This window comes from Peromyscus leucopus, chromosome 23, assembly GCF_004664715.2.
Source record: "Peromyscus leucopus breed LL Stock chromosome 23, UCI_PerLeu_2.1, whole genome shotgun sequence".
Taxonomy (NCBI): Eukaryota; Metazoa; Chordata; class Mammalia; order Rodentia; family Cricetidae; genus Peromyscus; species Peromyscus leucopus.
The window spans coordinates 29,554,585-29,582,534 of NC_051082.1; the positions used below are offsets into that span (position 1 = coordinate 29,554,585).

General features: G+C 43.8%; 1 protein-coding gene across 1 annotated transcript; it reads left to right on the forward strand.

The window, feature by feature from the left end:
• Positions 1-27,835, forward strand: LOC114685028 (NXPE family member 3-like). The gene is given in 8 exon segments (XM_028859632.2): positions 1-138; positions 6,438-6,535; positions 8,698-8,914; positions 17,618-17,744; positions 17,747-18,356; positions 19,069-19,151; positions 23,829-24,041; positions 27,112-27,835. Coding segments are annotated over 6 exon segments (1,635 nt in total). The 5' UTR covers positions 1-138; positions 6,438-6,535; positions 8,698-8,845; the 3' UTR covers positions 27,645-27,835.
• The last annotated feature ends 115 nt before the right edge of the window (positions 27,836-27,950 follow it).

A 27,950-nucleotide genomic window follows, 5' to 3' on the forward strand; every position in this document is an offset into this window, starting at 1 on the left:
CCTGTGTTCAATTCCTAACACCTACGTGGTTGTTTATAACCATCTGTAACTCCAACTCCAGAAGATCCATTCAATGCCCTCCCTCTTCTGATGCCTGCAGACACCAAGCATGCATATGGTGCACATACATCCATTCAGGTAAAACATTCGCACATATAAAATAAGTAAATAAATCTTTAAAAATCTTTTTTTACAATGTAATATTCAGTATTTCTACAGTGAAAATTCAGAAACAATTCAAGTGCATGTGGACAAAAGAGAAATAAATTATTTAAAATAAATTATTAAAACAATTATTACTAATTATTAACATATCTCATCACACATATGATAATATATTATTATGTATTATATTATATTTTTTATGTTATAATTAACTATAATTAATTATTAAAATGAAATTATTTGAAAAATAAGAGAAAGAGAACTAAATATTCTTTGACTGATGATTCTATTTCCCCTGTCATATCTTCAGTGCCAGAGATTCTCTTTTCCATCTCTTGCATTCTGTTGGTTATGCTTGCATCTGTAGTTCCTGTTCACTTACTCAGATTTTATATTTTCAGCATACCCTCAGTTTATGTCCTCTCTTGTCTCAATTTCAGTTTTCAGATCTTGAACTATTTCCTTCACCTGTTTAATTGTTTTATCTTGGCTTTCTTCAAGGGATTTACTGATTTTTTCCAATTTTTTGTTGGTTTTTTTCTTGATTTCTTTAAGGGAATTTTTCATTTCTTTAAGGGAATTTTTCATTTCATTTTTAAAGACCTCTATCATCTTCTTAAAGTCATTTTTAGGGTTGATTTCTTCTGTTTATTCTACGTTGGGATGTTCAGGTCTTGCTGATGTAGAACCACTAGGTTCTGAATGGTGCCATATTGGTCTTTATGTTGTTGACTGTATTTTTGCACTGGTGTCTACCCATCTCTTTCTCCACTAGGTGCAAATGGTGTCTGTGTCTGATTGATACTCTTGGTCTAATTGGTGCTGATGGACTCTTTGTCTCAGGGGGCAGATTTTAGTTTAATCAGTGATTGTGGGTTCTGTCTCAGGGAATAGCTGCATTATCGGAGGGTAGGTGGATTTGGGAGGGGTGGGGCTTGTGGCTTACAGAGTCTGGTGGAGGAGGTGGTAGTCCAACCTGTCTGCAGGAGACCTGCTTATCGGCCTGAAACTAGGACTGCAATAGGTGGTGGTGTGGGGGCGGTCCAAAGCCTAGAGGCTGAAGTGTTCAGCTATGAGGACAAAGATTCACCTCTTAGTCCAACCAACACTAGCGGGCTCTGTCTCAGGGAGCAGTTGCAGTCTTGGAGGGTGGGTGGGGTTTGGGTGAGGTGGGGCTTGTGGGTCCAGGAAATTTGGGATACCATGAAAAGACCAAACCTAAGAATAATAGGGATAGAAGAAGGAGAAGAATACCAACTCAAAGGCACAAAAAATATATTCAACAAAATCATAGAAGAAAACTTTACCAACCTAAAGAAGAAAATGCCTATGAAGATACAAGAAGCTTACAGAAGACCAAATAGACTGGATAAAAAAAAAAGTCCCCTTGCCACATAATAATCAAACCACTAAATATATAGAATAAAGAAAAAATATTAAAAGCTGCAAAGGAAAAATGCCAAGTAACATATAAAGACAGACCCATCAGAATAACACTTGACTTCTCAATGGAAACTGTAAAAGCAAGAAGATCCTGGACAGATGTTATGCAGATACTAAGAGACCATGAATGCCAACCCAAACTATTATACCCAGCAAAACTCTCAATCACCATAGATGGAGTAAACAAAATATTCCATGATAAAACCATATTTAAACAATATCTTTCCACAAATCCAGCCCTATAGAAAGCACTAGAAGGAAAAATCCAACCTAAAGAAGTTAGATACACCCATGAAACACAGGCAATAGAATATTCCATAGCAACAAATATCAAAGAAGGGAAGAACACTACCACCAAAAAAAAAAAAAAACCAAAAAAAAAAAAAACCAGGAATTAACAATCACTAGTCATTAATATCCACTAATATCAATGGTCTCAAATTGCCTACAGAAAGACATAGGCTAACAGAATAGATATGAAAACAGGATCCATCCTTCTGCTGCATACAGGAAACACACATCAACCTCAAAGACAGACACTACCTTGTAGATGTAACCAACCATCTTACTAAAATAAGAAACACAGAACCAATGTAAAAGAGAAAGCTGAGAGGTCAGAGCTCAGAGCTAAAATCTTACCTCCTGCAGTGCTCCTAGCTTCCCGAAAGAGAGCGACTTCCTGTGTGTCTGTCTTTAAATAGTCTTTCTGTTCTGCCTTCTCATTGGTTGTAAACCCAAACACATGACTGCCTCATCACTGCCTGTAAGTACCGCCCTCCAGGTCTTAAAGGCATATGTCTCCAATGCTGGCTGTATCCCTGAACACACAGAGATCTACCTAGCTCTTCTACCAAGTGCTGGGATTAAAGGCATGTGCCACCACCTCCACGCTCTTGCTATGGCTCTAATAGCTCTGACCCCCGGGCAACTTTATTTATTAACATACAATGAAAATCACATTTCAGTACAATTAAAATACCACCATACTACCTCAGAGCAAAAGGCTGGGAAAAGATTTTCCAATCAAATGGACTTACGAAGCAAGTTGGTGTAGCTATCCTAATATCTAACAAAATAGACTTCAAACCAAAATCGATCAAAAGAGATCGGGAAGGACATTACATATTTATCACAGGGAAAATCCGACAAGATGAAGTCTCAATTCTGAACATTTATGCCCCAAATACAAGGGTACCCACATTTGTAAAAGAAACATTACTAAAGCTTAAATCACACATCAAACCCCATACACTAGTAGTGGGAGACCTAAACACCCCATTCTCACCAGTGGACAGGTCTGCCAGACAGAAACTTAACAGAAAAATAAGGGAACTTACAGATATTATGACTCAAATGGACTTAATAGATATTTATAGAACATTCTACATCTACAGAGCTAAAAAGAGAATTATCAAGAGAAGAATCTCAAATGGTTGAAAGACATTTAAGGAATTGCTCAACATCTTTAGTCATCAGCGAAATGAAAATCAAAAGGACTCTGAGATACCATCTTATACCTGTCAGAATGGCTATGATCAAAAACACTGATGACAGCTTATGTTGGAGAGGATGCAGAGCAAGGGGAACACTCCTTCACTGTTGGTGGGAGTGCAAACTTTTACAGCCATTTTGGAAATCAATATGGTGGTTTCTCAGAAAATTGGGAATCAATTTACTTCAAGATCCAGCTATACCACTCTTGAGCATATACCCAAGGAATGTTCAATCTTACCACAAAGACACACACTCAACTATGTTTATAGCAGCATTATTCATAATAGCCAGAACCTGGAAACAACCTAGATGCACCTCAACCAAAAAATGAATAAAGAAAATGTGGTACATTTACACAATGGAGTACTATGCAGCCATAAAAAAACAATGATATGAAATTTGCAGGCAAATGGATGGAACTAGAAAATATCATCCTGAGTGAGGTAACCCAGACTCAAAAGGACAAACATGGTATGTACTCACTCATAAGTGGATACTAGATGTAAAACAAAGGATAACCAACTAAAGCCCACAGCCCCAGTGAAGCTCACTAACAAGGAGGACCCTAAGAAGGGACACATAGATAGGCCAGTGAAGGAGAAATAGATGAGACCTACATGAGCAAACTGGGGTGAGGGGGTTAATGGAGGGTGAGGGATGGGGGATGAGAACATAGGGGAGCGGGAGATTCAAGCTGGAACAGGAACAGAGTGGGAGAGCAAGGAAAGAGATACCATGATAAATGAAGACATCATGGGAATAGGAACAAACAGGGTGCTAGGGAAGTTCTCAGGACTTCACAAGGATGACCCCACCTTGGACTACTAGCAATGGTCGAGAGGGTGCCTGAACTGGCCTACTCCAGTAATCAGATTAGTGAATACCCTAACTGTCATCATAGAGCCTTCAACCAGTTATTGATGGAAGCAGATGCAGAGATCCATGGCCGGGCGCCAGGTTGAGCTCCAGGAATCCAATCAATGAGAGAGAAGAGGGATTCTATAAACAAGGGACATCGAGATCATGATGAGAAAACATACAGAGACAACCATCCACACTAATGGAAACTCATGAACTGTGGACCAATAGCTGTGGAGCCCCCATGGGACTGGACTAGGCCCTCTAGATATGTGAGACAGTTGTTTAGCTTGAACTATTTGTGGGGCCCCCAGGCAGGGGGATCAGGATCTGTCCCTGGTGCATGTACTTTTGGGAGCCCAGTGCCTAAGGTGTAACACCTTGTGCAGCCTTGGTGCAGGCGGGGAGGGGCTTGGACCTGCCTCAGCTGAGTGTACCAGGCTCTGCTGACTCCCCATGGTAGACCTTGACTTGGAGAAGGCAGGAATGGAAAGTGGGTTGGGGGGGCAAGGCTGGGGGGTGGGAGGAGGAAGGAGGGGGGATCTGTGGTTGGTATGTAAAATGAATAGAAAATCTCTTAATAATAAATGTAAAAAACAACAACAAAAAAAAAGAAGTAAATGTCCACATACTGGAAAACAATTCTCATATCAAATGACTTACACCAGAACTACATTTATCAACAAAAATAAATCTTAAAACAAGTAGGGTAAAGGCAAGGCTTGTGGCTGCTGAAAGAACTTGGTAGGTAAGCCTGACAACTCATATAAAAAGAGCTGGTGCTGTGGCCCACATCTGTCATCCAGTACTGTTCCAGAGAAATGGGGAGGCACAGAGGGCAATCGTTGAGAAGTTCACAGGCCAGCTAGACAGTAGAGAAATAAGAGAAACAGGGCCCCAAACAAATGAAAAGATAAACTGACTTCCCAAAGTTGTCCTCTGCCTGCCCCCCAACATACATGCTGTGGCAGATATACACATACACACCAATAATAATAATTAATATTGTTATATTTAAAGCAAGTTACAGAAGGAAAGATACCCAGTATGGTATCACCTGTTTATATTGTTGAAACCAGGGAAAGACAGAGTGTGTAATGTATCTGTGTGTGTGTGTGTGTGTGTGTGTGTGTGTGTGTGTGTGTGTGTGTGTTATGATTGTACTTTAAGGATAATATAAAACTTATAGGAAAATCACAAACATCATAGTCATCTGACGGATGGGAGGGCAATCAAGGAATTAATTTTTTACACAAGTTTGAGGCATATGGAGAAAATTGCTGCCACTTGAATATGGCTACGTGGTAGGGACACTCAAATTTAGTTGCTACTTTCTTTGTTGTTGTTTTGTTTTGCCTTTTTTGTGTGTGGGTTTTTTTCGAGACAGCGTTTCTCTGTGTAGTGTTGGTGCCTGTCCTGGTTCTGGATCTTGCTCTGTAGGCCTCAAACTCACAGAGATCCGCCTGGCTCTGTCTCCCAAGTGCTGGGATTAAAGGCGTGCGCCACTGCCACCCGGCTTGTTTTGCTTTTTAAGGCGCTATTTCTTTTCCTTTTTGAAACATTTACTTATTTCCGTATAGGCATATGTAGGGAATATTTTTGTTAATTATTGATAATTTCATACACACCTGTAATATATTTTGATGTATTCACCCCTCTCCTGTTCTCCCTAACTCCTCCAGGTCCATTTCCATCTCTTCCCAAACTTCATGTCTTTTTTTTTGTTTGGTTTGGTTTGTTTGTTTTTTTCAAGACAGGGTTTCTTTGTATAACAGTCCTGGCTGTCCTGGAACTCACTTTGTGGACCAGGCTGGCCTCAAACTCAGAGATCTGCCTGCCTCTGCCTCTCAAGTGCTAGGATTAAAGATGTGTGCTCTTCTTTGATATTTAATATGTTTTGTTCAGGGGCAACCATAATTTTATGGTTGGGGTCACCACAACATGAGGAACTATAGTAAAAGGTCACAGCATTAAGAAGGTTGAGAACTACTGAATTAGAACAATTAGGAAGTGTGGCCTTGTTGGAGTAGGTGTGACCTTGTTGGAAGAAATGTGTCACAGGGGTGGGCTTTGAGGTTTCAAAAGACCATCTCTATCTCTATCTCTATCTCTATCTCTATCTCTATCTCTCTCTCTCTCTCTCTCTCTCTCTCTCTCTCTCTCTCTCTCTCTCTCTCTCTGCCTGCTAACTGTGGATCAGGATCAAGCCATGGTGAAGAAAGGGTGACTGATAAAATTGATCTGAGCCATGAGTGCTGGAATTGGTTCTCTGTGTCAGATATAACGTGTTGAGTGATGGCCTGTCCCTTTAAAATAAGTAAAATTAACAAATAAATAAAATCCAGGCAATCCCTTAGAGGGCTGATCCCTTTATAAACTGCCTTATGGAGCACTTCATAAGTACATGAACTTAGGTCCAACTACTGAGGCTGGAAAATTATATGTACATATTTATTTTATACCCTATTCTTCCTCAGATATTAAGAGGAGGCTCCCTAAATTGGTGACCGGTCCTCAAGTCCTTCAAAAAGACCTCATTAAAATTGCCTTTGGGGCTGGAGAGATGGCTCAGCAGGTAAGAATGCTTCTGCTGACAGCTGCCCGAGCTCGTGGGAGCTCACAGACTCTAGACTGACAGCCAAGGAACCTGCATGGTTTTTTGATCTGTTTGTAGGGCCCCTGGCAATGGGACCAGGACTTATCCTGGGTGCATGAACTGGCTTTTTGGAGCCCATTCCCTGTGCTGGGATGTCTTGCTCAGCCTTGATGGGGGAGGGGGTGTGGCTTGGTCCTGCCCCAACGTGGTGTGCCAGTCTAATGCCAGTCTGTGTTGACTCCCGAAGGGAGGCCTTACACCCTATGAGGAGTGGATGGGGTCTGGGGTGGGGGGAAGCAGGAGAAGGGGAGAGAGGGAGGGGGGAATGGCGGTTGGTACATAAAATGAAAAAAAAATTTTAAACAAACAAAAAAAAGCAAGTGTAGAAGCAAAAAGTGTAGCGTTCTGGGTGTTCTACCTTAGCAAAAATCCTAATTGGGATTTTAAAATTTTATTTATTATTTTAGAATTTTGTGAAAGTAACTGTTAGATTAAACCACAGTTTGGACCTCCCACCCAAAAAAAAAAGAGTAGCTCTGCCGTAGTGGAGGACCCATGTCAGAGGGCTCCCATCTGCCTGTTACTCAGCCCCAGGAGACCTGACGCCCTCTTCTGGCCTCCACAGGCACCTTCATGCAAGTGGCATACAGTTCCACAGAGACATGCACACCGTCAAACACAGGAAACCTGTAAGAGGATTCCTGCTCTTTCCAATACCTCCTCATCCTATTATCTGGACACATACAGATAATTTCCTGTTCTTTCAAAATGCATCAACCCTCATCCAAATGTGACACTCCAACCCCTAACCACAGCAGCCTTGGCTGGCTGGCTCTCGCTCTCTCTCTCTCTCTCTCTCTCTCTCTCTCTCTCTCTCTCTCTCTCTCTCTCCTCTCTCCCCTCTCCTCTCTCTCTCCCCCTTCCCCAACTCTTTCTCTGCTGTCTTTCTGGGAGCTCCACTCTGACAGGGTTTCCCCATCCCATTGCCTTTTCTTCCTCCACCTCGTCACCCGTTTGTTCGAGTAGAAAGAATGTCTTCTGGGTCTGGCTCTCCAGCCTACCTTGCCTCCTCCCCACTAACTGCGATGCGATTCGCATGCTAGTATAATCAACTCCAAATGTGGTTGCTGCTCCTAACAACTAGACCTTTCCTAGCCTACCGACTGGGTACGCACATGGAAACAGACTCCCCATCCCTTCCCCACTTCTTATGGCTAAACCAGATATTATACCAGAGCCCCCAGGGGGAAATGTAAAAATTAGATCCCCCCCTTTGGATAACTGTTGCCTTACTTGCTGACCTTGACCTTGATGTCCTCCCTATGCTAATTCCCTGCCGGGTTCCACCCTCCTGAATGCTTAAGGAAAACTCCTTGTCTGTGTATCCTGCATAATGGACGTTAACAGCTTAGATGAAAAATTGTAAAACATTGGTAGCGGACTTCTGCCCTCCAGGGTTCTCCCATTGTGCTGTAAGCCTGTATTTAAGACCTCTTCCCTCCTTCAATAAACGGCATTCGGCATTTAAAAAAAAAAAATCCAAGTTACAACGCAGTAACCAGACTTCATGGTAGAATTCGTGACAGCCACCCAGACCTCCTCCAAGAATATAGAAAGCATTCAACGTTATGTAAAACCCTGTAACAATGCAGGATTTTTTTCTTTTTCTTTTGTTCTTTCTCTGTTGTAGAATATTTTTTAAGGTGTGTTACTTTTGTTTATATTGCATTTGTTTAACCCTGTGAAGCTGTGATACTGTGTCTAAAACACCTGATGGTCTAATAAAGAACTGAATGGCCAAAAAAAAAAAAAAAAAAAAAAAAACCACTTTTTAATTAAAAAGAGATTATCTATAAACTCAAAAATGGAAATATAAATTATATTCACAAAGATAAAAAAAATTAGATCTTCCCTTTGCTCCCTGAGGGTGTCTGGTGGGTGGGGATGGGGAACACTCTATTGGGCGCACCTTCCTGCTGGCTCACTGTGTGCCTGGAGCCTTCCCACACAGAAGTACATATGTGAATAACGCTCCTGTTTTTCCACCTGAATTCTGCCTCAGCACCTATGTCGTCCAGCCAGCTCGACCTCGCCACCCTCCACCGATGCTGCTGCTACTTTCTGATTCCTCTATTTGCCAGCAGGTACATATGTCAAATGACAGTTTCTCAGGAAACTGGAAGTTGACACAGTGAATCAGCTCCTTTATGATGGTAGGACCCATTAAACTTCTGATACTATGTGAGAGACCTGGATTTGTATATATAACGTGACCGGAGTCTGGGCTGCATGGATCTGCTCGCGCGGCAACTGAAGGGCTACAAGATTCTGACTGCGGGGTTAGTCTTTCTGGTTTTGGTAAGTACTTTTCTTGCCTCCTGTTGGCTTCATTACTGCTTCTCCCTATATTTGGATTGGTTAAATGCTTTAATGTTGGAGAGTGGACTGAGGGAAGCTCTCATGCTCCCTCTTTCTACCCCTGAGGGGTATCTGGGAGCATCAACTGCAGGGGAGAACATCATTCTAGGGAGTGTGAGCAGGTTGCATGTTGGAGTCCATCAGGAAATCTAAATAAGCAAGTGTGTGTACTTCTGCTGGGAAGAAATGAGCAGATGTTTGATTGCCCTACGTAAGGCACCACCAGCAGACAAAAGACCAATTTTATCAAGTCTGGCATGCTGAGTAAGTGGGTTTATTGGGCTTACTCAAGGAACCCAAGTAAGAGGTTACCCTCCCAACAACCACATCAACAAATGGGCTCGCCAGACAGCTTCCCTATAGCGGCATAAACGGAGTTCTCCCTGCTACTTGCTTTTGCCTTCTCTATGCTCCAGCACCTCCCGACACCACAAGAGGATGGAGCAGAATTGCAGATTCCTGGGAAAGGTTCGGGTGGGGGCAGCTGAGTTCCAGGTGAGGGTCTCATACCCTCCAAGCCCTCCTTCCACACACAAGTCTATAGACTGGGCCTTGTTGAGACGTTCTTGCCTGTCCTCAGAGCTGCTCTAATGATGACAGTGATGGCTGTGTTCCACATCAGCAATTCAAGTTCTCAGTTCTCTCAACTATAGATGATGGTGATCTCTCTGTCCCAGTTTAAGAGAAAGAAGTCTTTTGGTGTCTGGTTCTGCTTTTAGCCTCAAGGGAAATAGAAAAAAGTCAGGGAATAGAAAACTCTTGTATACACATGAACTCTGTCTCTGTCTCTGTCTCTCTGTCTCACACACACACACACACAAACACACACACTCACACTCACATTCTCACACACATCCTCAGATACACACACTCCTCTAGTCACTCACTTTCACACACACACACTCTTTCTCACACACACTCACACACTCTCTCATACACTCACAGTCATATTCTCTCTCACACACACACTCTGTCTCTCTCTTACACACACACACTCACCATACATTCTGTGTCCTATCTCACACACACACTCACATGCACTCACACAAACTCTCTCTGTGTTTCTCTCTCACACACACACACACATACACTCATACTCACTCTCACAGACACTCACACTCATACCATGCCTCTCACACACACTCACACTCATACTATCTCTTTCACACACACTCATACACAAACACCATACATTTTGTCTCCTCTCTCTCTCTTTCTCTCTCTCTCTCTCTCCCTCTCTCTCTCCGTCTCTCTCTCTCTCACACACACACAAAGCACTGGGGTGGGTAAAGGGGCCAGTGAGAGTGGAGGGGTGATAGATGATAATGGGGGTGAATATGATCAATATGCATTGTTTACGTGTATGAAATTGACAGAGTAAATAAGTAAATTTAATAACTTCCTGGAGCAAAATGGAGAAAGAACAGTTTAGGATGAGTCTGTGTTTCTTCTTTGAAGTTGTGTACTAGAAAAAAACCAAGATTGTCCAGGACAAGCTCTTCCCATTTGTCTGTCTGTCAAAACTGGAATTTTAACTCACAGGGTGTTGTTGATATTTAAGCAGCAAGGCTTTTTTTGCCTGGAAATATAGATTTCCTTTTGAATTCCTTCACTCCAAAGAAGATGTCAATTTCATCTCCATAGCCACTTTGTGTTGTGTGAAAGAGAAAACTCTATGCCTTCCCTTCAACCTTTTCACATACTGAAAGGAGTTAAGATGTCACATACATCAGATGCCCAAGGAGACCAAAGACATATATGTACATGACTATAACCCACCACGTGGAGTCCCAGCATCTGGGAGACAGAGAAAGGAGGATTATAAATTGGAGGCTGACCTATGGAATGAACTCCAGGCCAGTTCCTAAGATCTGTCTCAAAAACGCCCAAAGGGGGAAGAAAAGCAAACATGAATGTAATTACTAGAGTGCAGCTCAAAAGGACTTTCTTCTCCCTAAGTCTACAAGCTGTTAATGAATGCTGTGGGGAGAGGAAAAGATATCCTTCAGTGGAGTAGCCACTGGGAAGTTGCCTATACACTTGTAAGTCACCTTAATTCAACTAATTAGGACACACACAGGCACACACATTCACACACAGAGGAAAGTAGGAGGATTATTTGAGATGACACAGGGGATCAACTGGAAGTGGGGGTGAGGGGGATACAAAAGAGGGCAATGGAAGGCTAGAGAGAGCTCAGTGGTTAAAAATGTTTGCTGCTCTTCCAGAGGACCTGAGTTCAGTTACTAGCAGTCATGTCTACTGGCTCACAATGCCTGTAACTCCAGTTCCAAGAGATCTGACACCCAATTCTGACCTCTATAGACATCTTCACACATGTGGCACACACACACATACACATAAATAAAAATAAATCTTAACAAAATTATTAAAGGGTTGAGTGTAGTGACGTATGTCTTTAATCTCAGCACTTGGGAGACAGGGGCAGGTGAATCTCTGTGAGTTTGAGACCAGCCTGGTTAGAAAAATGAGTTCTATGCCAGGCAATGTTACACAGTGAGACTTTTCTCAAAAAGAAAAAAGAAAAAACAGAAATCTTAGTGCTGGTGAGGTGGCTCATAGGTAAAGGTGTTTGCTGCCCAACTTGACAACCTGAGTTCAGTCTCTTGAGACCCACAGGGTGAAAGGAAAAAAATGACTCTCCAAAATTGTCCTCAGAGCGCACATCTGTGCCATGAAATGTGTGCCGCCACATACATGCACACAAATTAACACATAACTTTTAATTAAAAAGAGAGAGAGGGGTAGGAAATGAAAAAAATTAAAAACTTTACTACCATTATAAGATCTATATTGTCTAAGGTAGCCAGCTTGCAGGTCTATGATGGTGTAGTTGATATTGAACTTCATAGAAGAGCCCTCAGAAACCATGTTTTTTTTTTTTTTCCTTTTGGACTTCTAATTTATTTTCAATGTTTTACTATTAAAAATGTCACAGAGAAACCCTGTCTCAAAAATAACAAAACAAAACAAAAAACATATGAGCCATCTTACCAGCCCTAAATAAAGCTGGGCAGTAGTGGTGCACAGTTTTAATCCCAGCACTGGGGAGGCAGAAGCAAGTCTGGTCTACGGAGTGAGTTCCAGAATAGCCAGGCTACACAGAAAGACCCTGTCTCAAAAACAAAACAAAAGAAAAAGTCACTACTAGGACTGTAGAGGTGGCTCAGAGATTAAGACCTATAACTCCAATTCCAGTGGTATCTGTGCCCTCTTCTGACTTCCATAGGCACCAGAAATGTACACTCTTCACATATATACCTGCAGGCAAAATACACATAAAATAAAACATCTTTTAAAAGGTTAAAAATTGTCATTTTTTTAAACAAAAATTTTTTATTAAGATATTTTCTATTGATTTTACATACCAACCACAGATTCCCCTGTCCTCCCTCCTCCCATCCCCCAGTCCTCCCCCACAATCCTCCCCTCATTCCCACCTCCTCCAAGACAAAGTCTCCCATGGGTGTCAGCCAGCCTGGTACACTCAGTTGAGGCAGGTCCAAGCCCCTCCTTCCTGCAGCTGGCTTTTTTTTTGTTTTTGTTTTGTTTTTAAATGCCAAATGCCATTTATGGAAGGAGGAGGTCTTAAATACAGGTTTACAGCACAGTGGGAGAACCCCAGAGGGCAGAAGATCGCTCCTGATGTTTTACAATCTTGCATCTAAGCTGTTAACACCCATTATGCAGGATACACAGACAAGGAACTTCCCTTAAGCATTCAGGAGGGTGGATCCCCGGAACCAGGGAATTAGCATAGGGAGGATATCAAGGTCAAGGTCAGCAAGCAAGGCAACAGTTACCCAAAACAGGGTCCAGGAACTACAGGTCCCCCTTTTACTAGAAAATGAGCTTCTGACTTGGGTTGCGTGGGATGTCAGCAGATCACCTTACCCGTCATGGAGACACATGCCCAGGCCACTCAGGCACTCTGTCTTAGGTTGGTGAGCACCCCCCAGACATTACCTGTCTCTGAATACTCATTATCATACAGGTTCAATCGTGTATGAGCTGCAGGTTAACTGCTGCCAAAGATCTCACAGTGGCGCTGGGCTTGCAATCTGTGTGTTCGACACAGAAAAGACCAACAGAAGACCTAACCCACCCATAGCCAGTAGGCTAAAGGCAACTGAGCCATTCCCTTCCTTAAGGAGCCGTATTGCAAATTGGAGTCCTTGTAAGATGGTATCCCAAAAGCAAATGGATCTTGAGTTTATAAATTTATAATTTTCAAAGCCAATCGAACTGTATATAACTATTGAATTAAATTTATCATGCCCAATAGAATGAAAGATTAATTAACTATGGTAGCTACTTTTGCTGTGGGTCCCCACTGTGCTAGCTGTAGTAACCAATTATGAAATGGCAATCCCAGAAACAGTAGCAGCTGTGGCCGCTACTGCTATAACAGCAACAATAGCAGCAGCAATGTCAAATTCTCTTCTGGAGCATGTGGGCATTCACTGGCATGGATACAACTCCAGGAACGTGAACTGCCAAGGCCCATTTTTCTTGATCCCAGCATGACTTAAGCTGGTAGCTCTGCAAAAAGAACAACTAAGAACCATAAAGAAAAAACAGGCAGTTCATAAGGAACATAACTAATGGTCTTAGAATGGCTACATTCAGGTTCATAAATTTTAAGGTACCTTCAAAGGAGGGTAAATGAATTTCAGGAGGCCAATAAATGTTACACAGAGCCACTCCTGAAAAGTAGGTACTACACCAGCTTGAAGAGGATTGTGAAAATGAAAAGGCTTAGCTGGCATGCTACTGTTAACAAATGGAGGTCAGTGACCTTCAGGGTTATCCTTATTCTCTAAGGTGTCTGGGTGAGAAACCATGTTTTTAAGTGCATCATGTTTTATGTGGTTCGCACATTTTACATCCTTTTGTCATGTATTAATGCTGTCTCATGACATCATTCCAATTTATGAATATACATGACTTATTTAACTACTGTATTGTTGATAGAAATCTGATATGGAGGAACACACCTTTAATCCTAGCATTCAGGAGGCAGAGGCAGGTGGACCTCTGTGAATGTTTGTGGCCAGCTTGAACAACATAGTGAGTTCCAGGACAGCTAGGGCAATATATAGAGACTGTCTCACAAGACAAAGGGGGGAGGGACACAAGAAAAATAGAAAAAAAAGGAAGAAAAAAATGAAAAGAAAACTAAAAAGTAAAGAGAGAAAATTAAAAGAAAAGAAATTTATGTTGCTTTCAGTTTGGGGATTATTTTTTTCTTTTTTTGAGAAAAGAGCCTTGTGGTTGCCAGGCTTGTCTCAAACTTGTTATATAGCAGAGGATGAGCTTGAACAACTTCCTCCTCCTTATCAACCTTTTGGCAACATTAAGGATGGGGTCCAGGGCCTCACACATACTAGGCAAGAGCTCTACCTCTGAACTACAGTCACAGACCTGACCTCGAACTTCTGATCCTTCTGAGTCCACTTCCCTAGTGATGCGATTACAGGCAGGGACCATCACACCTGCTCCTGAAGTACAGGAACTAGAACTCAGGATTTCATGCATGTTAAACAGTCACTCTATTAACTGAGATACAGTCTCAGTTGGGGGGGGTTAAGTGCTGCTAGTGTGAAATAACTTTCTTCCTTTCTGCCTTTCTTTCTCTTATCTTTCTTTTTCTTCCTTTTTGTTTTTTTCTAGACAGGGTTTCTCTGTGTAGCCCTGGCTGTCCTGGAACTCACAGAGATCCTCCTGCCTCTGCCTCCTGAGTGCTGGGATTAAAGGCTTTGCACCACCTCAGCTAACTATAGAAAACTTGTTTCAAAATAGATAGATAGATAGATGATAGGTAGATAGATAGATAGATAGATAGATAGATAATAAAATTACTGTTAAAATATCTTCTGTGTAGCTAGAGTTTTCCTGCCTGGCCCAGTCAGGACAAATCTCTCTCACCCGCCAGTCCCATGGCCACTCAGACCCAACCAAGTAAACACAGAGACTAATATTGCTTACAAACTGTATGGCTGTGGCAGGCTTCTCGCTATCTAGTTCTTCTATCTTAACCCATGTCTATTAGTCTATAAGTTGCCACATGGCTCGCGGCCTTCCGATACCTTACATCTTGCTTGTCATGGCAGAGGCTGGCATCATCTCCCTGACTCAGCCTTCCACTTCCCAGAATTCTCTTCCCTACTTGTCCCACCTATACTTCCTGCCTGGCTACTGGCCAATTAGTGTTTTATTTATTAACCAATCAGAGCAACACATTTGACATACAGAACATCCCACAGCACTTCTGCCCATTTTAAAGATTTTTTTGTTTGTTTGTTTATTACATGCACCACACAAGTGCCTGTGCTAGTGGCAGTCAGAAGAGGGCATCAGTTCCCCTGGAAATGGAGTTACAGGCAGTTGTGAGCCTCCTGATGTGGGTGTTGGAAACTGGACATTGGTCTTTAGCAAGGGTATTAATATATTTTCTGCCCCCAAATAATGGGTTTCTCCACCGACACAGCCAGATCAAGTCAAATTGAAAAAGTATAATACCAGGTTTATTTGAGCAAAGCAACTTTTATTTACCATAGTTTTGTGTATGTATTTGGGATAGTGTATAATTGTATAGTATGGTCTCTGTGTGTGTGTGTGTGTGTGTGTGTGTGTGTGTGTGTGAGAGAGAGAGAGAGAGAGAGAGAGAGAGAGAGAGAGAGAGAGAGAGAGAGAGAGGGAGAGATCTTAACACCATGGGTTGTGGAACTCAGAGTATCAGGTTTATACAGCAGGCACTTGGACCCTCTGAGCCACCTTGCTGGCCCTATTTATGGTTTTTGTTTTTGTTTGTGACAGAGTCTCCATTCACCCCAGGCTCTTCATATCCGTGAATGGCCTCAGCAACTGACCTATCTGGGTGGGGAGGGGGATGAATAAAAAGATAAACACATGGACACACAGGAAATCTGGGATCTAGTGGATTGGGCTCTCTGGTGGAGAAATCACAGCACCCAGAGAGCTCACCAAACTTTTTCTATACAGCCAATACAGAGGTGCGGTTGTGGCACACAGCTGAACAAGGAGGTAGGTTTATCGTACACAGTTCAACAAGGAAGTCTTGATAGGAGCTGTCTCTATAAGGGAGCAGTCTTCAGATAGTAAACATCTTAGGGGAGGAAGCTAAGATGGACACACACTATCAACATTCAGACTCAGACCAGGAGGAAAGATTTTGCCATTTCCCTGAGCCTAGCATGGGGAAGGCTTTACCAATTTCCCATGGGACTGAGACATTGGAGTCCTTGACATGACTGTCCCCATGTCAACTGCACACATCCACTTAAGACACACATTCACCCAGGCCTTCCTCCACTCCTCCACAAAGGCTGTGTTTAGCCAAGAATGACCTGAAACTACTGATCTCCTGCCCAGGCCTCCCAAGTGCTGGGATGACAAATACGCTATACCTGGTCTTATATCATGCTTATAAATGTCATAATCAGCTTGTAATTTATAAACACACATACAAGGGATTAGGATTTTGATCCTCAGTGTATGTAATGTACATGTCAATTTGAGTAGCATTTATATACTTGTAGTATGTACTTTCCATGTCCATGAACCTACTATTTGGGTAAACTCTCACACAATGCATTTCTGACCCTCCTTAACCCCATTTTCTTAGTCCTACCTACCTTCAAGCCTTGTGATCTACCAATGTACACAATGAGATTCTCTTGGTTCTGTCGCTCCACTACCAGTTTAGATTTTTAAGTTCTTGGGTCTACAGAGTCTGTAAGCATCAATGCTACTGTTCTTCAGCATGTCAGATAATGTCAACACTGGGATCAGCAAGATGGCTCAGCAGGTGTAAGGGGGCTAGTTACCAAACCTGATGACCTGAATTTGATACCCCAGAAATGGTGGAAGGAGAGAAATGACCTTACAAATTGTCCTCTGACCTTCACATGTAGGCTATAGTGTTCCAGTACAATAGTTTGTCTGCACATACACACACTGTTTAAAAAGAAAATACCTAAGGGGTATTTGTAGCTAGGGAAATGGCTCAGTGGTTAAGCACACTGTCTGCTCTTATAGAGTATATGGGTTGGGCTGCCGGCACCCATATGACAGCTTTCAGCCATTTGTAGGTCTAGTTCCAGGTGATTCAATGCCCTCTTCTGGTCTGCTTGGGCACCAAGTATATATGTGCTACATATATATTTATGCAAACAAAACACTCATACATATAAATCTGATGAAGAAAAAGCAGGAAGGAGAAAGTAGAAGTAGAAGAAGAAAAGAGAAGGAGGAGAAGAAGAAAAAGGAGGAGAAGAGGAGGAAGAAGAGGAGGAAGGAGAAGGAGGAAAAAGAGGAGGAGGAGGAGGAGGAGCACAGCAAGGACCTCAATTTCCCTGGTAACATATGGCCACTCCAGTGGGACTCCCCAGATAGTCTGGTAAAAGAGGCATCCCATCCTGAGTTGTTTGTTTCAAATAAAGGTCATGGTGACTCAAGTGCCAGGCTTATGAATGACAGACAGAATGACACAAGCAGGTAGGACTCCTAGGTGCTACTTGGCCAAATGCAATACCTCCTTCCAGGAAGAAAATATGGCACACAAAACACACTGTCATATTACTCTTTCTTTACCCACAGGTGTTCTATCTCATGATGTCATGGCCTGAGCCCAGGAAGCATTGGTTCCCACCACCCCGTCCTGCCTCTGAATATGTCTCTGAGCCCAACGACTGGGACTCTCTCTCTCAAGAACTCACCAACCTGACCTTCTATATTGGCCTCCAACTGGTGGAAACAGGGATGACTTTTCGGCTTCTACCAGCCCCAAAACCTCCACTTACAGATTGAAGGGTCCTGCCCAAGCCAGTTATACTCTGGGAAGTAACCTAGAGGCCATCCTTGTGGCTAGGGATCACCAAGGCAGGCCCAAGACTCATGGTGGAGATCTGTTTCGGGCAAAGCTCCTGGGCCGGGAATTGAAAGCAGGAGTCCCAGGGGAGGTGAAGGATCTGGAGAATGGCACTTACCTCTTGTCCTTCCCTCTGCTCTGGGCTGGATGGGCTCAGGTGCAAGTGAGGCTGATCCACTCCAGCGAGGCAGTTGGGGTCCTGCAGAGAATCTGGAGAGGAAAACGAGCCACTGTTGACTTTAGAGGATATTTCCGAGGAAGGAACGGCACTCAAGAGACTGTTATCTGCAACGTGGACCCCCAGTCAACTGGAGCCAAAGGACCCACCTGCCAGTACAGGGATGTGGTTTCTGGGGAGGACTGGTTCTGTGCTCAACCCTCTACTTTGCCCTGCGATGCTTTAGTCGGCCACTCGAGTGGAAGTTACCTGAATGTGACCACACCGCATGATGAAGACCTGCTGGCCGGGTAAGAATCTAGAATAGTGCATGTGTCCCAGTCCTAACCATAGCTATGTGCAGGTCAGAAGACAACTTGAGGAAGTCAGTTCACTCCTTCCACCATGTGGGACCAGGTGTCAAACTCAGTTTGTCAGGTTTGGCAGTGAGAACCTTTACATGCTGAAACATCCCACTGACATCATTATTTAGAAATTCCCGCAGCTCAGAGTTCTTGTGTTCCTCATGTGGTTTTGGGTGACCTCGTAATGGAGGCAGAAAACTCAAGAGTTGAAGGACATCCTTGGCTGCATAGTGAACACAAGTCCAGCCTGGGATACATGAGCATTACTCTGTGTGTCAAAAAGGCAGTCAGGGTCCGAGTGGGCTGGGGGTATTGTTATATTCCCTACTGTTTGTGTAACAACAATAACAAAAGTTAATGTTCTTTCGAGACTCCAGTGCCAGGGAAATTAGAACTTCTCACTTCCTGTGGTACTCCGTTTATTACAAAGGAGAACTACATGGCCCTTTGGTTACCTTGACTATTACTGAACTGATAAGACTGTTCTCTTTGTTGTGTATTTCTCCTAACTATTACAATTGCCCTGTCAGTGCTCACTAGATTGTAGTGACCTCCAATTAGGCAGAGGAGAGACAACCAGTCAACCATGGTATGCTCTTGAAAATCAAATTTTCACCTGGTCAACCTCCCTCAAAGTTCACACTCAGTGTTTCTTCAGGAATGTGACTGACCAGCCACTCGCTTCAGGAATATCTCCAATCCTGGTGAAACCAGCAGCCACTGGGAACATGAATGATGTGGGTGAGTGAGGCTGGAATATACAGGTGGTGGTAGGAATGGTCATCAGCTGAGATGGATTGGGGGCTTTTTGATTTGGTGTGTGTGTGTGTGTGTGTGTGTGTGTGTGTGTGTGTGTTGTATTGGTGTGGGTTCACTCTCATGTGAAAAAGTATATGAGCCCAGGTAGAGATCAGAATGTTCTCCCCAATTGTTCTCTATCATATTTTATTTCATTTAAGTTATACTATGGGTTTTTTTGGGGGGGGCAGGGAAAGTGGTTTCAGTTGGCAGTGATTTGTTAACAGATAATTATTAGAGAGGAAAATTGGGGTCCTTCCAGCCCAAGGATGACTGGGTGGGTGGTGGACAGAGCTCAAGCAGGAGGGAGCTATTTCCGATCTTTCAGGCCGCAGCCAGCAATCAGGAGAGGGCCACTGCACATATTATTGGCCTAGAGGTTCCCTGACCGCAAGCACTCAGGATTCAGAGGGACCCAGCCTCCCCCTTGTTACTTCCTCAGAAAGGAAGAAATGGAAGGCATTGGTGCCTCCGTCCAAGAAGTAAGGGACTCCTGGATCCATCTTCATCTGCCAACCAAAGATGAAGCTGAAGTTGAAGAAGGAAGATCTATGGGGTCCACCCCAGCAGCTGGCTTCAGGGTGGTACTTGAGAGTCCACATGAGATTCTCTCTCTCTCTCTCTCTCTCTCTCTCTCTCTCTCTCTCTCTCTCTCTCTCTCATATTCATATATATATATATATATATATATATATATATATATATATATATATATATATATATCCCTTTCTCTCTCTCTCTCTCTGGATGCAGTTTTTGTAGAAACTTTCTTCAGTCACTAAAGAACATTGGCCACAGTTGCTTTATGCTCTTGGCTGGAGTACATCAGTGCCACTAGAGGAGGCAAGAGTGGGCCTAGAGCCTCAGGCACAAGGATCCAAGTGGCCAGCCATGTGGCCTTGGGATGCCTGTGTCCAGCCACTTGGAAGGTCTGGGCTGGAGTTCCAACCCATCGCAAACATCCTCTGATCCCCAATGGACGGTCACTGAGGGAGGTCTTGAGCTGTTTCCATGTGTGGGCACCACTTCTGCCAGAGGAGGTGCTGGTTGCCAGCCATCAGCCCCAGGCTGGAGGAAGGGTTCCGGGTATACGCAGGAAGGACCCAGACAGCAGGTTAACGTTCTAGGACTATAAACATGGGGTAACATGAATAAAGGGCCTCTTTATGTTTTGAGACAGAGTCTCTCACTGAGCCTGGAGACTGCTGTTGAAGTAGGCTGGCTGGTCAGTGAGGCCCTGGGATCTCCATCTCCATCTCCCGAGGTGCTTGGGTTCCAGGCATTGCACACCCAGTGTTTACACATGTTCTAGGGGTCGAGCTTAGGCCCTCACCCTTGCACATTCTTGTACATCTCCCACTGAGCCATCTCCCCAGCCCTCAGATGTGTTTTATTCTATGACTTTTACCTCTTTCCTGCCAGGGAAGTGTGGTACAGTGGTTAGTCCTAGGGCTGTAACAGCATACTTCCTGGCTTCAAATGCTATCCCTGTCTGTTATTGAACTTCTTATAAACCCACTCAATAGGCTGCAGATAAGACTTAATGGGAGTGCACTTGCCTAGCTTGGGCAAGGCACAGGATGTCTTCCCTAGCACTGATAAGAAAGAAAAAGTATTTTGTTGAGGAGGTTATAATAAACATACAGACAGCTACACATATATAATTTGTACAGTGTCTTGAATTTACAAGTGTAAACTCTTGAAACCATCTCCACAATCTGTAGTAGACACATGCCCATCACCTCCCTGAAGATAAACTTTTAAGTTTAAGGATGTCAGGACAGATGACTAAGATAGCAAGGGGCTGGAGGGATGACTCTGAGGTTAACAACTCTTGTTACTCTTCCAAAAGACCTGAGTATAGTTCCCAGCTTCATGTTGGGTGACCCACAACTGCCTGTGACTTCAGCCTTTGGGAATCCAATACCCTCTTCTGGCTCCAGCAGGCACTGGCACACAGACAAAATACACACATGCATGTAAGTTAAAAGAAAACAAAAGAACACTAAGGGTAAATCCATCTTCTACTGGGCAGTGTGGTGCATACCTACTATTTTGGCACTCTGGAAATAGGAGGATCAGAAGTTCAAGTCTGGCCTCACCTTATAGGCAGACCTACTGTACTGATCAGCTAGACCGCTGATCAGCTCTGAGCCGCCAGCTTCTCCCCAATTATCTCAGAGAGATTATAATTAATTATAAATGCTTGACCAATAGCTCAGTTTGTCATTAACTAGTCCTTTAAACTTAAATTAGTCCATTTCTGTTCATCTGTGTGCTGTCCCAAGGCTCATTTACCTCATGTACTAGTTCCCATGCTGTTTGCCCTGCATCTCATGACGTCTCCTCCAACTCTGCCCTCCTTCTCCCCACTATTCTCTCTGCCCCGAAAGTCCTGCCCAGACACCCACCAATCAGCTTTCTATTATCAATGAGAGCAACACATCTTCACATCAACATGTCTTCACACCTTCACAGAAGGATTATTCCACAGCACCACCTATGATTGAATTCAAACTTAGAATCCAACCCAGTGCTTCATGGATGCTGGACGAGCACCTGCCCAGCCCAGCTGCTTCTTCCCTTCCGTGCGAGCACCAGCTTTCCTCCTCTCCCTTTGGGTACTTTCTCCCTGCTTTGGAAGGGCTTTCGGGATCCCGGCTTTATCATCTGAGGAGCAGGTTGAACAGTCAGCCGTGTGGATCTTTTCGGCAACTCACCCTGCACCTTGACTCTGCGTCCTTTTGGCTCCCCTTCAACTCTTTCTGGTGTGTCGTGGAGACGGGGGCCTAAGCACTGAGTGCAGAAATGAATCAGGACACAGCCTTGGTCTGCAGGGGGTCATTATCACCTCCTCTTCACACTTCTTCCAATCGTCAGTTTTGGGTGGGCTTTTGTAGTTGTTCAACTGAACTTTTTGTTGTTTTAGATAGGGTTCCACAATGCAGCCCTAGCTCAGCTGGTACATGGTGTGTGTAGCAGGTTGGCCTTGACCTCACAGACATCCACCCTCTTCTGCCTTTTAAGTGCTTGTATTAAAGGTGTGTGCCACTGTACCTGGTGCTTTTCTTTTGAAACAGAGTCTTAGTTAACACAGATAGGCCTTGAACCTGCTGTGTAGCCAAGGATGAACTGGAACATTTTTTAATTGAAAAAATATTTTACACTGTGTGTGTGTGTGTGTGTGTGTGTGTGTGTGTGTGTGTGTGTGTGTGTGTAGCCATGCAAAGGTGTGGAGATCAGAGGCAATTTGCAGAAATGGATTTTCTCCCCCAACCATGTGATTCTCAAGATCAAACTCAGGCCGTCAAACTTAGTGATGGAGACATCTTGATGGCCTTTAAACATTTCTTATCTGTTTATGATTATTATATATTATGTGTATATGTGATGTGGGTGTGGTCACACATGTGCGCCATGATGAGTGTGTGTGAGGTCAGAGAAAAACTCTGTGGAGTCAGTTCTTACCTTCTACCATTATGTGAGCTCTGGGGAAGAGAACTCAAGTGTCTAGGCTGGCACAGCAAACACCTTTTCCCACTGAGCCATCTTGTGTGCACAATTTCAAATTTCTTATCCTTTTGACTCCACTTCCGAGGTTACAGGGCCAGAAGCTGACAGAATTGGTTTATTCACTGATGAGACTTGAACCCAGACTACCTTTGAGACACAGTGCCCTGTTAGTGACTGTGAGGGGAGAGGGTGGCCAGTGAGGACTCATGGAAAAACCAGGCAACACTTGCAGGGAAGGATATATTCCCATGCTTAGTAGAAAGGTACTTCTACTAACTCTTTACTACTACTTCCTGTAGGTAAGCATCCTACAGACTCAGCTGCACCTACAGCCATTTATGTTCTTTTTGTTTATTAGTTTGTTTTGAGACAGTGTCTCACTACATAGCCTTGGCTGGTCTGCAGCTTGCTATGTAGACCAGGCTGGCCTTGACTTCATAGACATCTGCCTCTGCTTTCCCAAGACATGAGTTACCATGCCTGGCCCATCTTCCTTGTTCTTGATCACAGTAAATCACTTAGCATTCTAAGATCTCAGTGTCCCCATCCATAAGTAGAGATGTGAACAGGGCTACATCATGAGTGTGGAGATGCACACCTGGAGTCCCAGCACACTAGAGGTCAAGGCAGGAGGATTAGGGAGTCAAGGCTACATAGGAAGTTAAAGGCAATTATGAGCTACATGAGACTTTTTCAAACACTCATGTGTGCACTCGAGCACACACACACACACACACACACACACACACACACACACACACACACACCATAGTAGAACGTCCCAGGCTCTGTAAGAGTGCATTGATGGGCTACGTACAAAGTATGTAGAAGAATGCCTGCCTGGATCACAGAAATGGTTCAGTGGACAAAGGGGCTTGCTGCCAAGGCTGAGGACCCGAGTTCAAACCCTGGGACATACACAGTGAAAGGAAAGGACTGACTCCCAAAAGCTGCCCTCTGTCTGCCACATGTGTACTGTGGCATTCACACACCTGCACACAAGTAAATGTAAAAAAATACAAATAAATTATAAAGAATGCCTGATATTTTATAAAACTTTCATTTTTTTTGTTTGTTTAATCTTCTCTGCCTTTCTGTGTCCCATAGCCTTGCTTTCAAGGCCCCCATGCCGCCCTGGCCACCTGTCTCCAAAACCCTCTGGCTTCTACCACCAAGACAGATGGCATTCCACGTTCTGTTCTAGCCGCTCTTTCCCCACTGTGGACAGCATCCTCAACTGCCTGGCTGGCCGCATCGTCTACATGATGGGGGATTCCACACTTCGGCAGTGGTGGGAGTATCTGCGAGACACAGTGCCCTGTGAGTGACCGTGACGGGAGAGGGGGGCCTGTGAGGACTCATGATGGAAAAGCCAGACAAGCACTTGCATTGAAGGAGACTCCCATGATTGGTAGAAAGGTATGGCAGGATGCTGGGCCTTCCTGAAAGGCAGGTAAGTGAAGGAGTGTGATGTCTTCTTTGTTCTATGAGACAGGGTCTTACTATGTAGTCCTGGTTGGTCTATGGGTATCAGGCTGGCTTCAAGCTCACAAAATCCACTTGCCTGAGCTTCCTGAGTGCTAGAATTAAAGCCCAGCTATGAGTGTGTGTGTGTGTTGTGTGTGTGTTGTGTGTGTGTGTGTTCAAAGCTGTGCATGTTTCTTGGAATGCTTATAGAGACTTTGAGAAGTTATGAATTCTACCAGGGTCCAGAACAGAAACTGCAAACATTTAGGATATTGATCTGAGGGATGTTCAATGAATCTAAGCACACTAAGTTCTTTAGTCCATTCGCTTTATTCTTCTAAATCAATTCTATCTACACAGCTTCTTTTCTGTTCTCATACTTAGCTCCTCTTGGTCCCTCCTGCTGTTCTCTCATTATTGTACCTAGTTCTTACCACCTTCCCCTTTTTGTCCCACAAGCACACACACACACACACACACACATATATATATATACACACACACATACACACACACACACACACACACACACACACACACACACACACATATATATATCCATTCATTCACAACTTGTTCATAAAAACTACAAAGTAAACTCTCAAGGACAAGTGTTCTGATGAGAGTCACACTTGGCAAAGACTTGATGAGCTTAATTGGTGGCTGCCAACACCTGTAGGCTCTAAAAAGTTCTGGCTGTCTCTTAAAGGGATAGCTACAACAGTTACAAGGGAAGAAACTAAACCAATGAGTGATTTAAGGAAAACACAAAGAATACATGTACTATTTTATGTGATTAGTAATATCCAGACATGGTTAGTCAGTTAACAGCCTTTTTCTGTTAGTCACTGATCTCAGGACCTATATATAATTATTCTACTGAGCATAAAATCTTGCCTTAAAAACTGGTGTAGAAATAAATACAAAGTGTTAACTGTTTTTTTTAATCAGAGTGGGGGAAAGTGCCAGTGGCAGAAGCTTAGGGCAACAAAGGTGCTATTGATCTCTTGAAGGACTAAGACATACCAAGGCCAGACACTGCACTATCACTTCTGGTTCACTGTGATTCTTCTGAAGAGTTTTCATCTAACAATGCCAGGCACCTCAATTCCACTCTGTAAAAGTTATACGAGGACACTTTGTTTGGCCAATTTTGCCTTATCAGTGGCTAAGGGTAAAGAACAAGACCTCTAGGTGTCTACAGTCCACATGGAACAATAGACCTTGTTATGAAGCATATTTTAGTATGTTTCTATTCATATAAATTGTACAACTAAATAAGAAACCATCTTCTTGATTATCCACAAGTATGTGTGCCCATAAGATTGAGATACAGTCATGGCATTGCATGTACACATACATGGAAATGCACGGTAAATGGAGAGAATCATAGCTGTTATCGCACAAGAAGTTTACAACAAGAAACAACCAATTCATACAAAAGGCAGTAATTCCATAACACCTTGTGTGGCAGTTTCCTCTAACAGAACCCTTTGTTCTAATAGGTTGACCTTCTGAATACTAGATATCACCTGCTGTATACTCCCATGCATGGTCTTTTGCTACCAGCAGCTCTCAATAAGGAGTCAGCTCTTCCTTCCAGGAATGGAGCTCAGGTGGTGAGACTTGCACAGCAGGAATTTTACCTAAGGAGTCCTCTCACTAGCCCTAGCCACACTAGGCAAGCATTCTATGTGCTGAGCCACATCTCCTGGCATCATTGTGATCAAGGTAAAATACTGAACATTCTAGGATCTCAGTGTCCCATCTGCAAGTGGAGACATGAATACTTCTTCAGCCTGAGTGTGGAAGTGCACACGTGTAGTCCTAGTGCTCTAGAGATGGAGGCGGGAATATTAGGAATTCAAGGCCGTTCTCAGCTACAAAGAAGGTTAAAATCTAGCACGAGCTACAGAAGACTTTACAGAAAACACACACACACACACACACACACACACACACACACACACACACACACTTCATAACAGAGCATTATTTGAGACAAGGTCTCTCATTAGCCTAGAATATTCCAAATGGCTAGGCTGCCTGTCCATCAAGCCCCCAAAATCCTATATGTATCTCTCCATCACTAGAATTACAGCTGCAAGACACCATGTTTGATTCTTTTAAAATGAAGGTCCTGGGGCTCAAACTCAGGTCTCTGTACTTGCATAGCAAGTTTCTACCACTGAGCAACACTCCAGTGTGTCACTAAGAGATGACAGGCAAGTCCTCTACCACTGAGTCACCCTTCCTCCAGCCCCTCTAGGCAAGGCCTCTACCCCTGAGCCATGCCCCTACCATACTCAAGTGATGGAGCACTTGCCTTGATGGTCCAATGAAGGGCTAGGGGAGTGTATCTCAGTAGTAGAGAACTTGTCTAGCACCTGAGAGGCCCGAGGTTTTCTCCCCAGCCCTACAAAGAAAAGAAGGAAGAAGTGACATGATCATGTGTATAAGGATGATTAAAAATGCTCATATATAGTGGCTGTAGAGATGGCTCAGTGGTTAAGAGCACTGGCTGCTCGTCTATATAGTGAGTTTTAGGCCAGTCAGGGCAACCTAGTGAGATCTTATGTCAGACAAAGAGGAAGAAGAGGAAGAAGAAGAACCTTTATTTGTACAAGAAAATGATTCACAATCCTATGTTAATTTATTATTAAAAATTTACTACAGTTGTGTGTTTGAGAGAGTGTGTGTGTGTGAGTGTGTGTGTGTGTGTGTGTGTGTGTGTGTGTGTGTGTACAATCACGTACTATAGTGTGTGTGAGGAGATCAGAGAACAACGTGCAAGAGCTGATTCTCTCTCTGTGAATCTTAGGGGATCAAACTCAAGTCGTCAGGGCTGCCAGCAACACCCTTCCTAGCTGAGCCATCTTGCTGATCCCCTATGTTAATACTTTCTTTCTCCTCCTCCCAACAGCCCTGAAGCCAGTTGATCTACATGTCACATATCAGGCCGGTCCCCTGATGGCTGTGGACACCACTCGGGGGACAGTGTTACACTGGAGGGCCCATGGATGGCCCCTGCGCTCTCTCCGCACCCCAGTGGCCTCGCTCCACTCTGTGGCCAGAGAACTGCATGGCCTGGCTGGGGGCCCCTCCACGGTGGTGGTGCTGGGTATGGGAGCTCACTTTACCACCTTCCGTCCATCCATCATTGCTCGAAGACTGGCAGGGATTCGGGCAGCTGTGAAAGCCCTGCTGGACCGGGAACCCAGTACTCTGGTGGTTATCAAACTGGCCAATACTGGCTACAAATCTGTGTATGGCAGTGACTGGCTTACACTCCAGGTGAACAGATTCCTCCGAGCTGCCTTTGTGGGTCTCCAAGTGGCCTTTGTGGATGCCTGGGAAATGACCTCCAGCTTGGATCTGCCAGACTACATCCACCCCAAGACACTCATTGTCCGTAATGAAGTGGAATTATTTCTGTCCTTTGTCTGTCCCACCTAATGCTCCCAAAGGACCCGAGGCTGTGTGGATGGAGAGCCTGCGTGTGGCCATCTAAAGGATGAACAGCAAGAGATGGAAAAATGAACCTACCCTGGCTTACCCACTATAGCACTTGGGTCACCATTTTATACATCTCTCTATGCACCACACAAATAAATCAAGTTTTAAATAAATGAGGTCATATTTTTGCATAGTGTCTTCTTTTTTAATGCAAGAGGTTATATGTGGTGGACCTGGAGTTAGGCTGGTGGCTAGAGGGGTCGCTGACCCTTTTTCTCTGTCAGCCACAGCCCTGGGGTTCCAGCA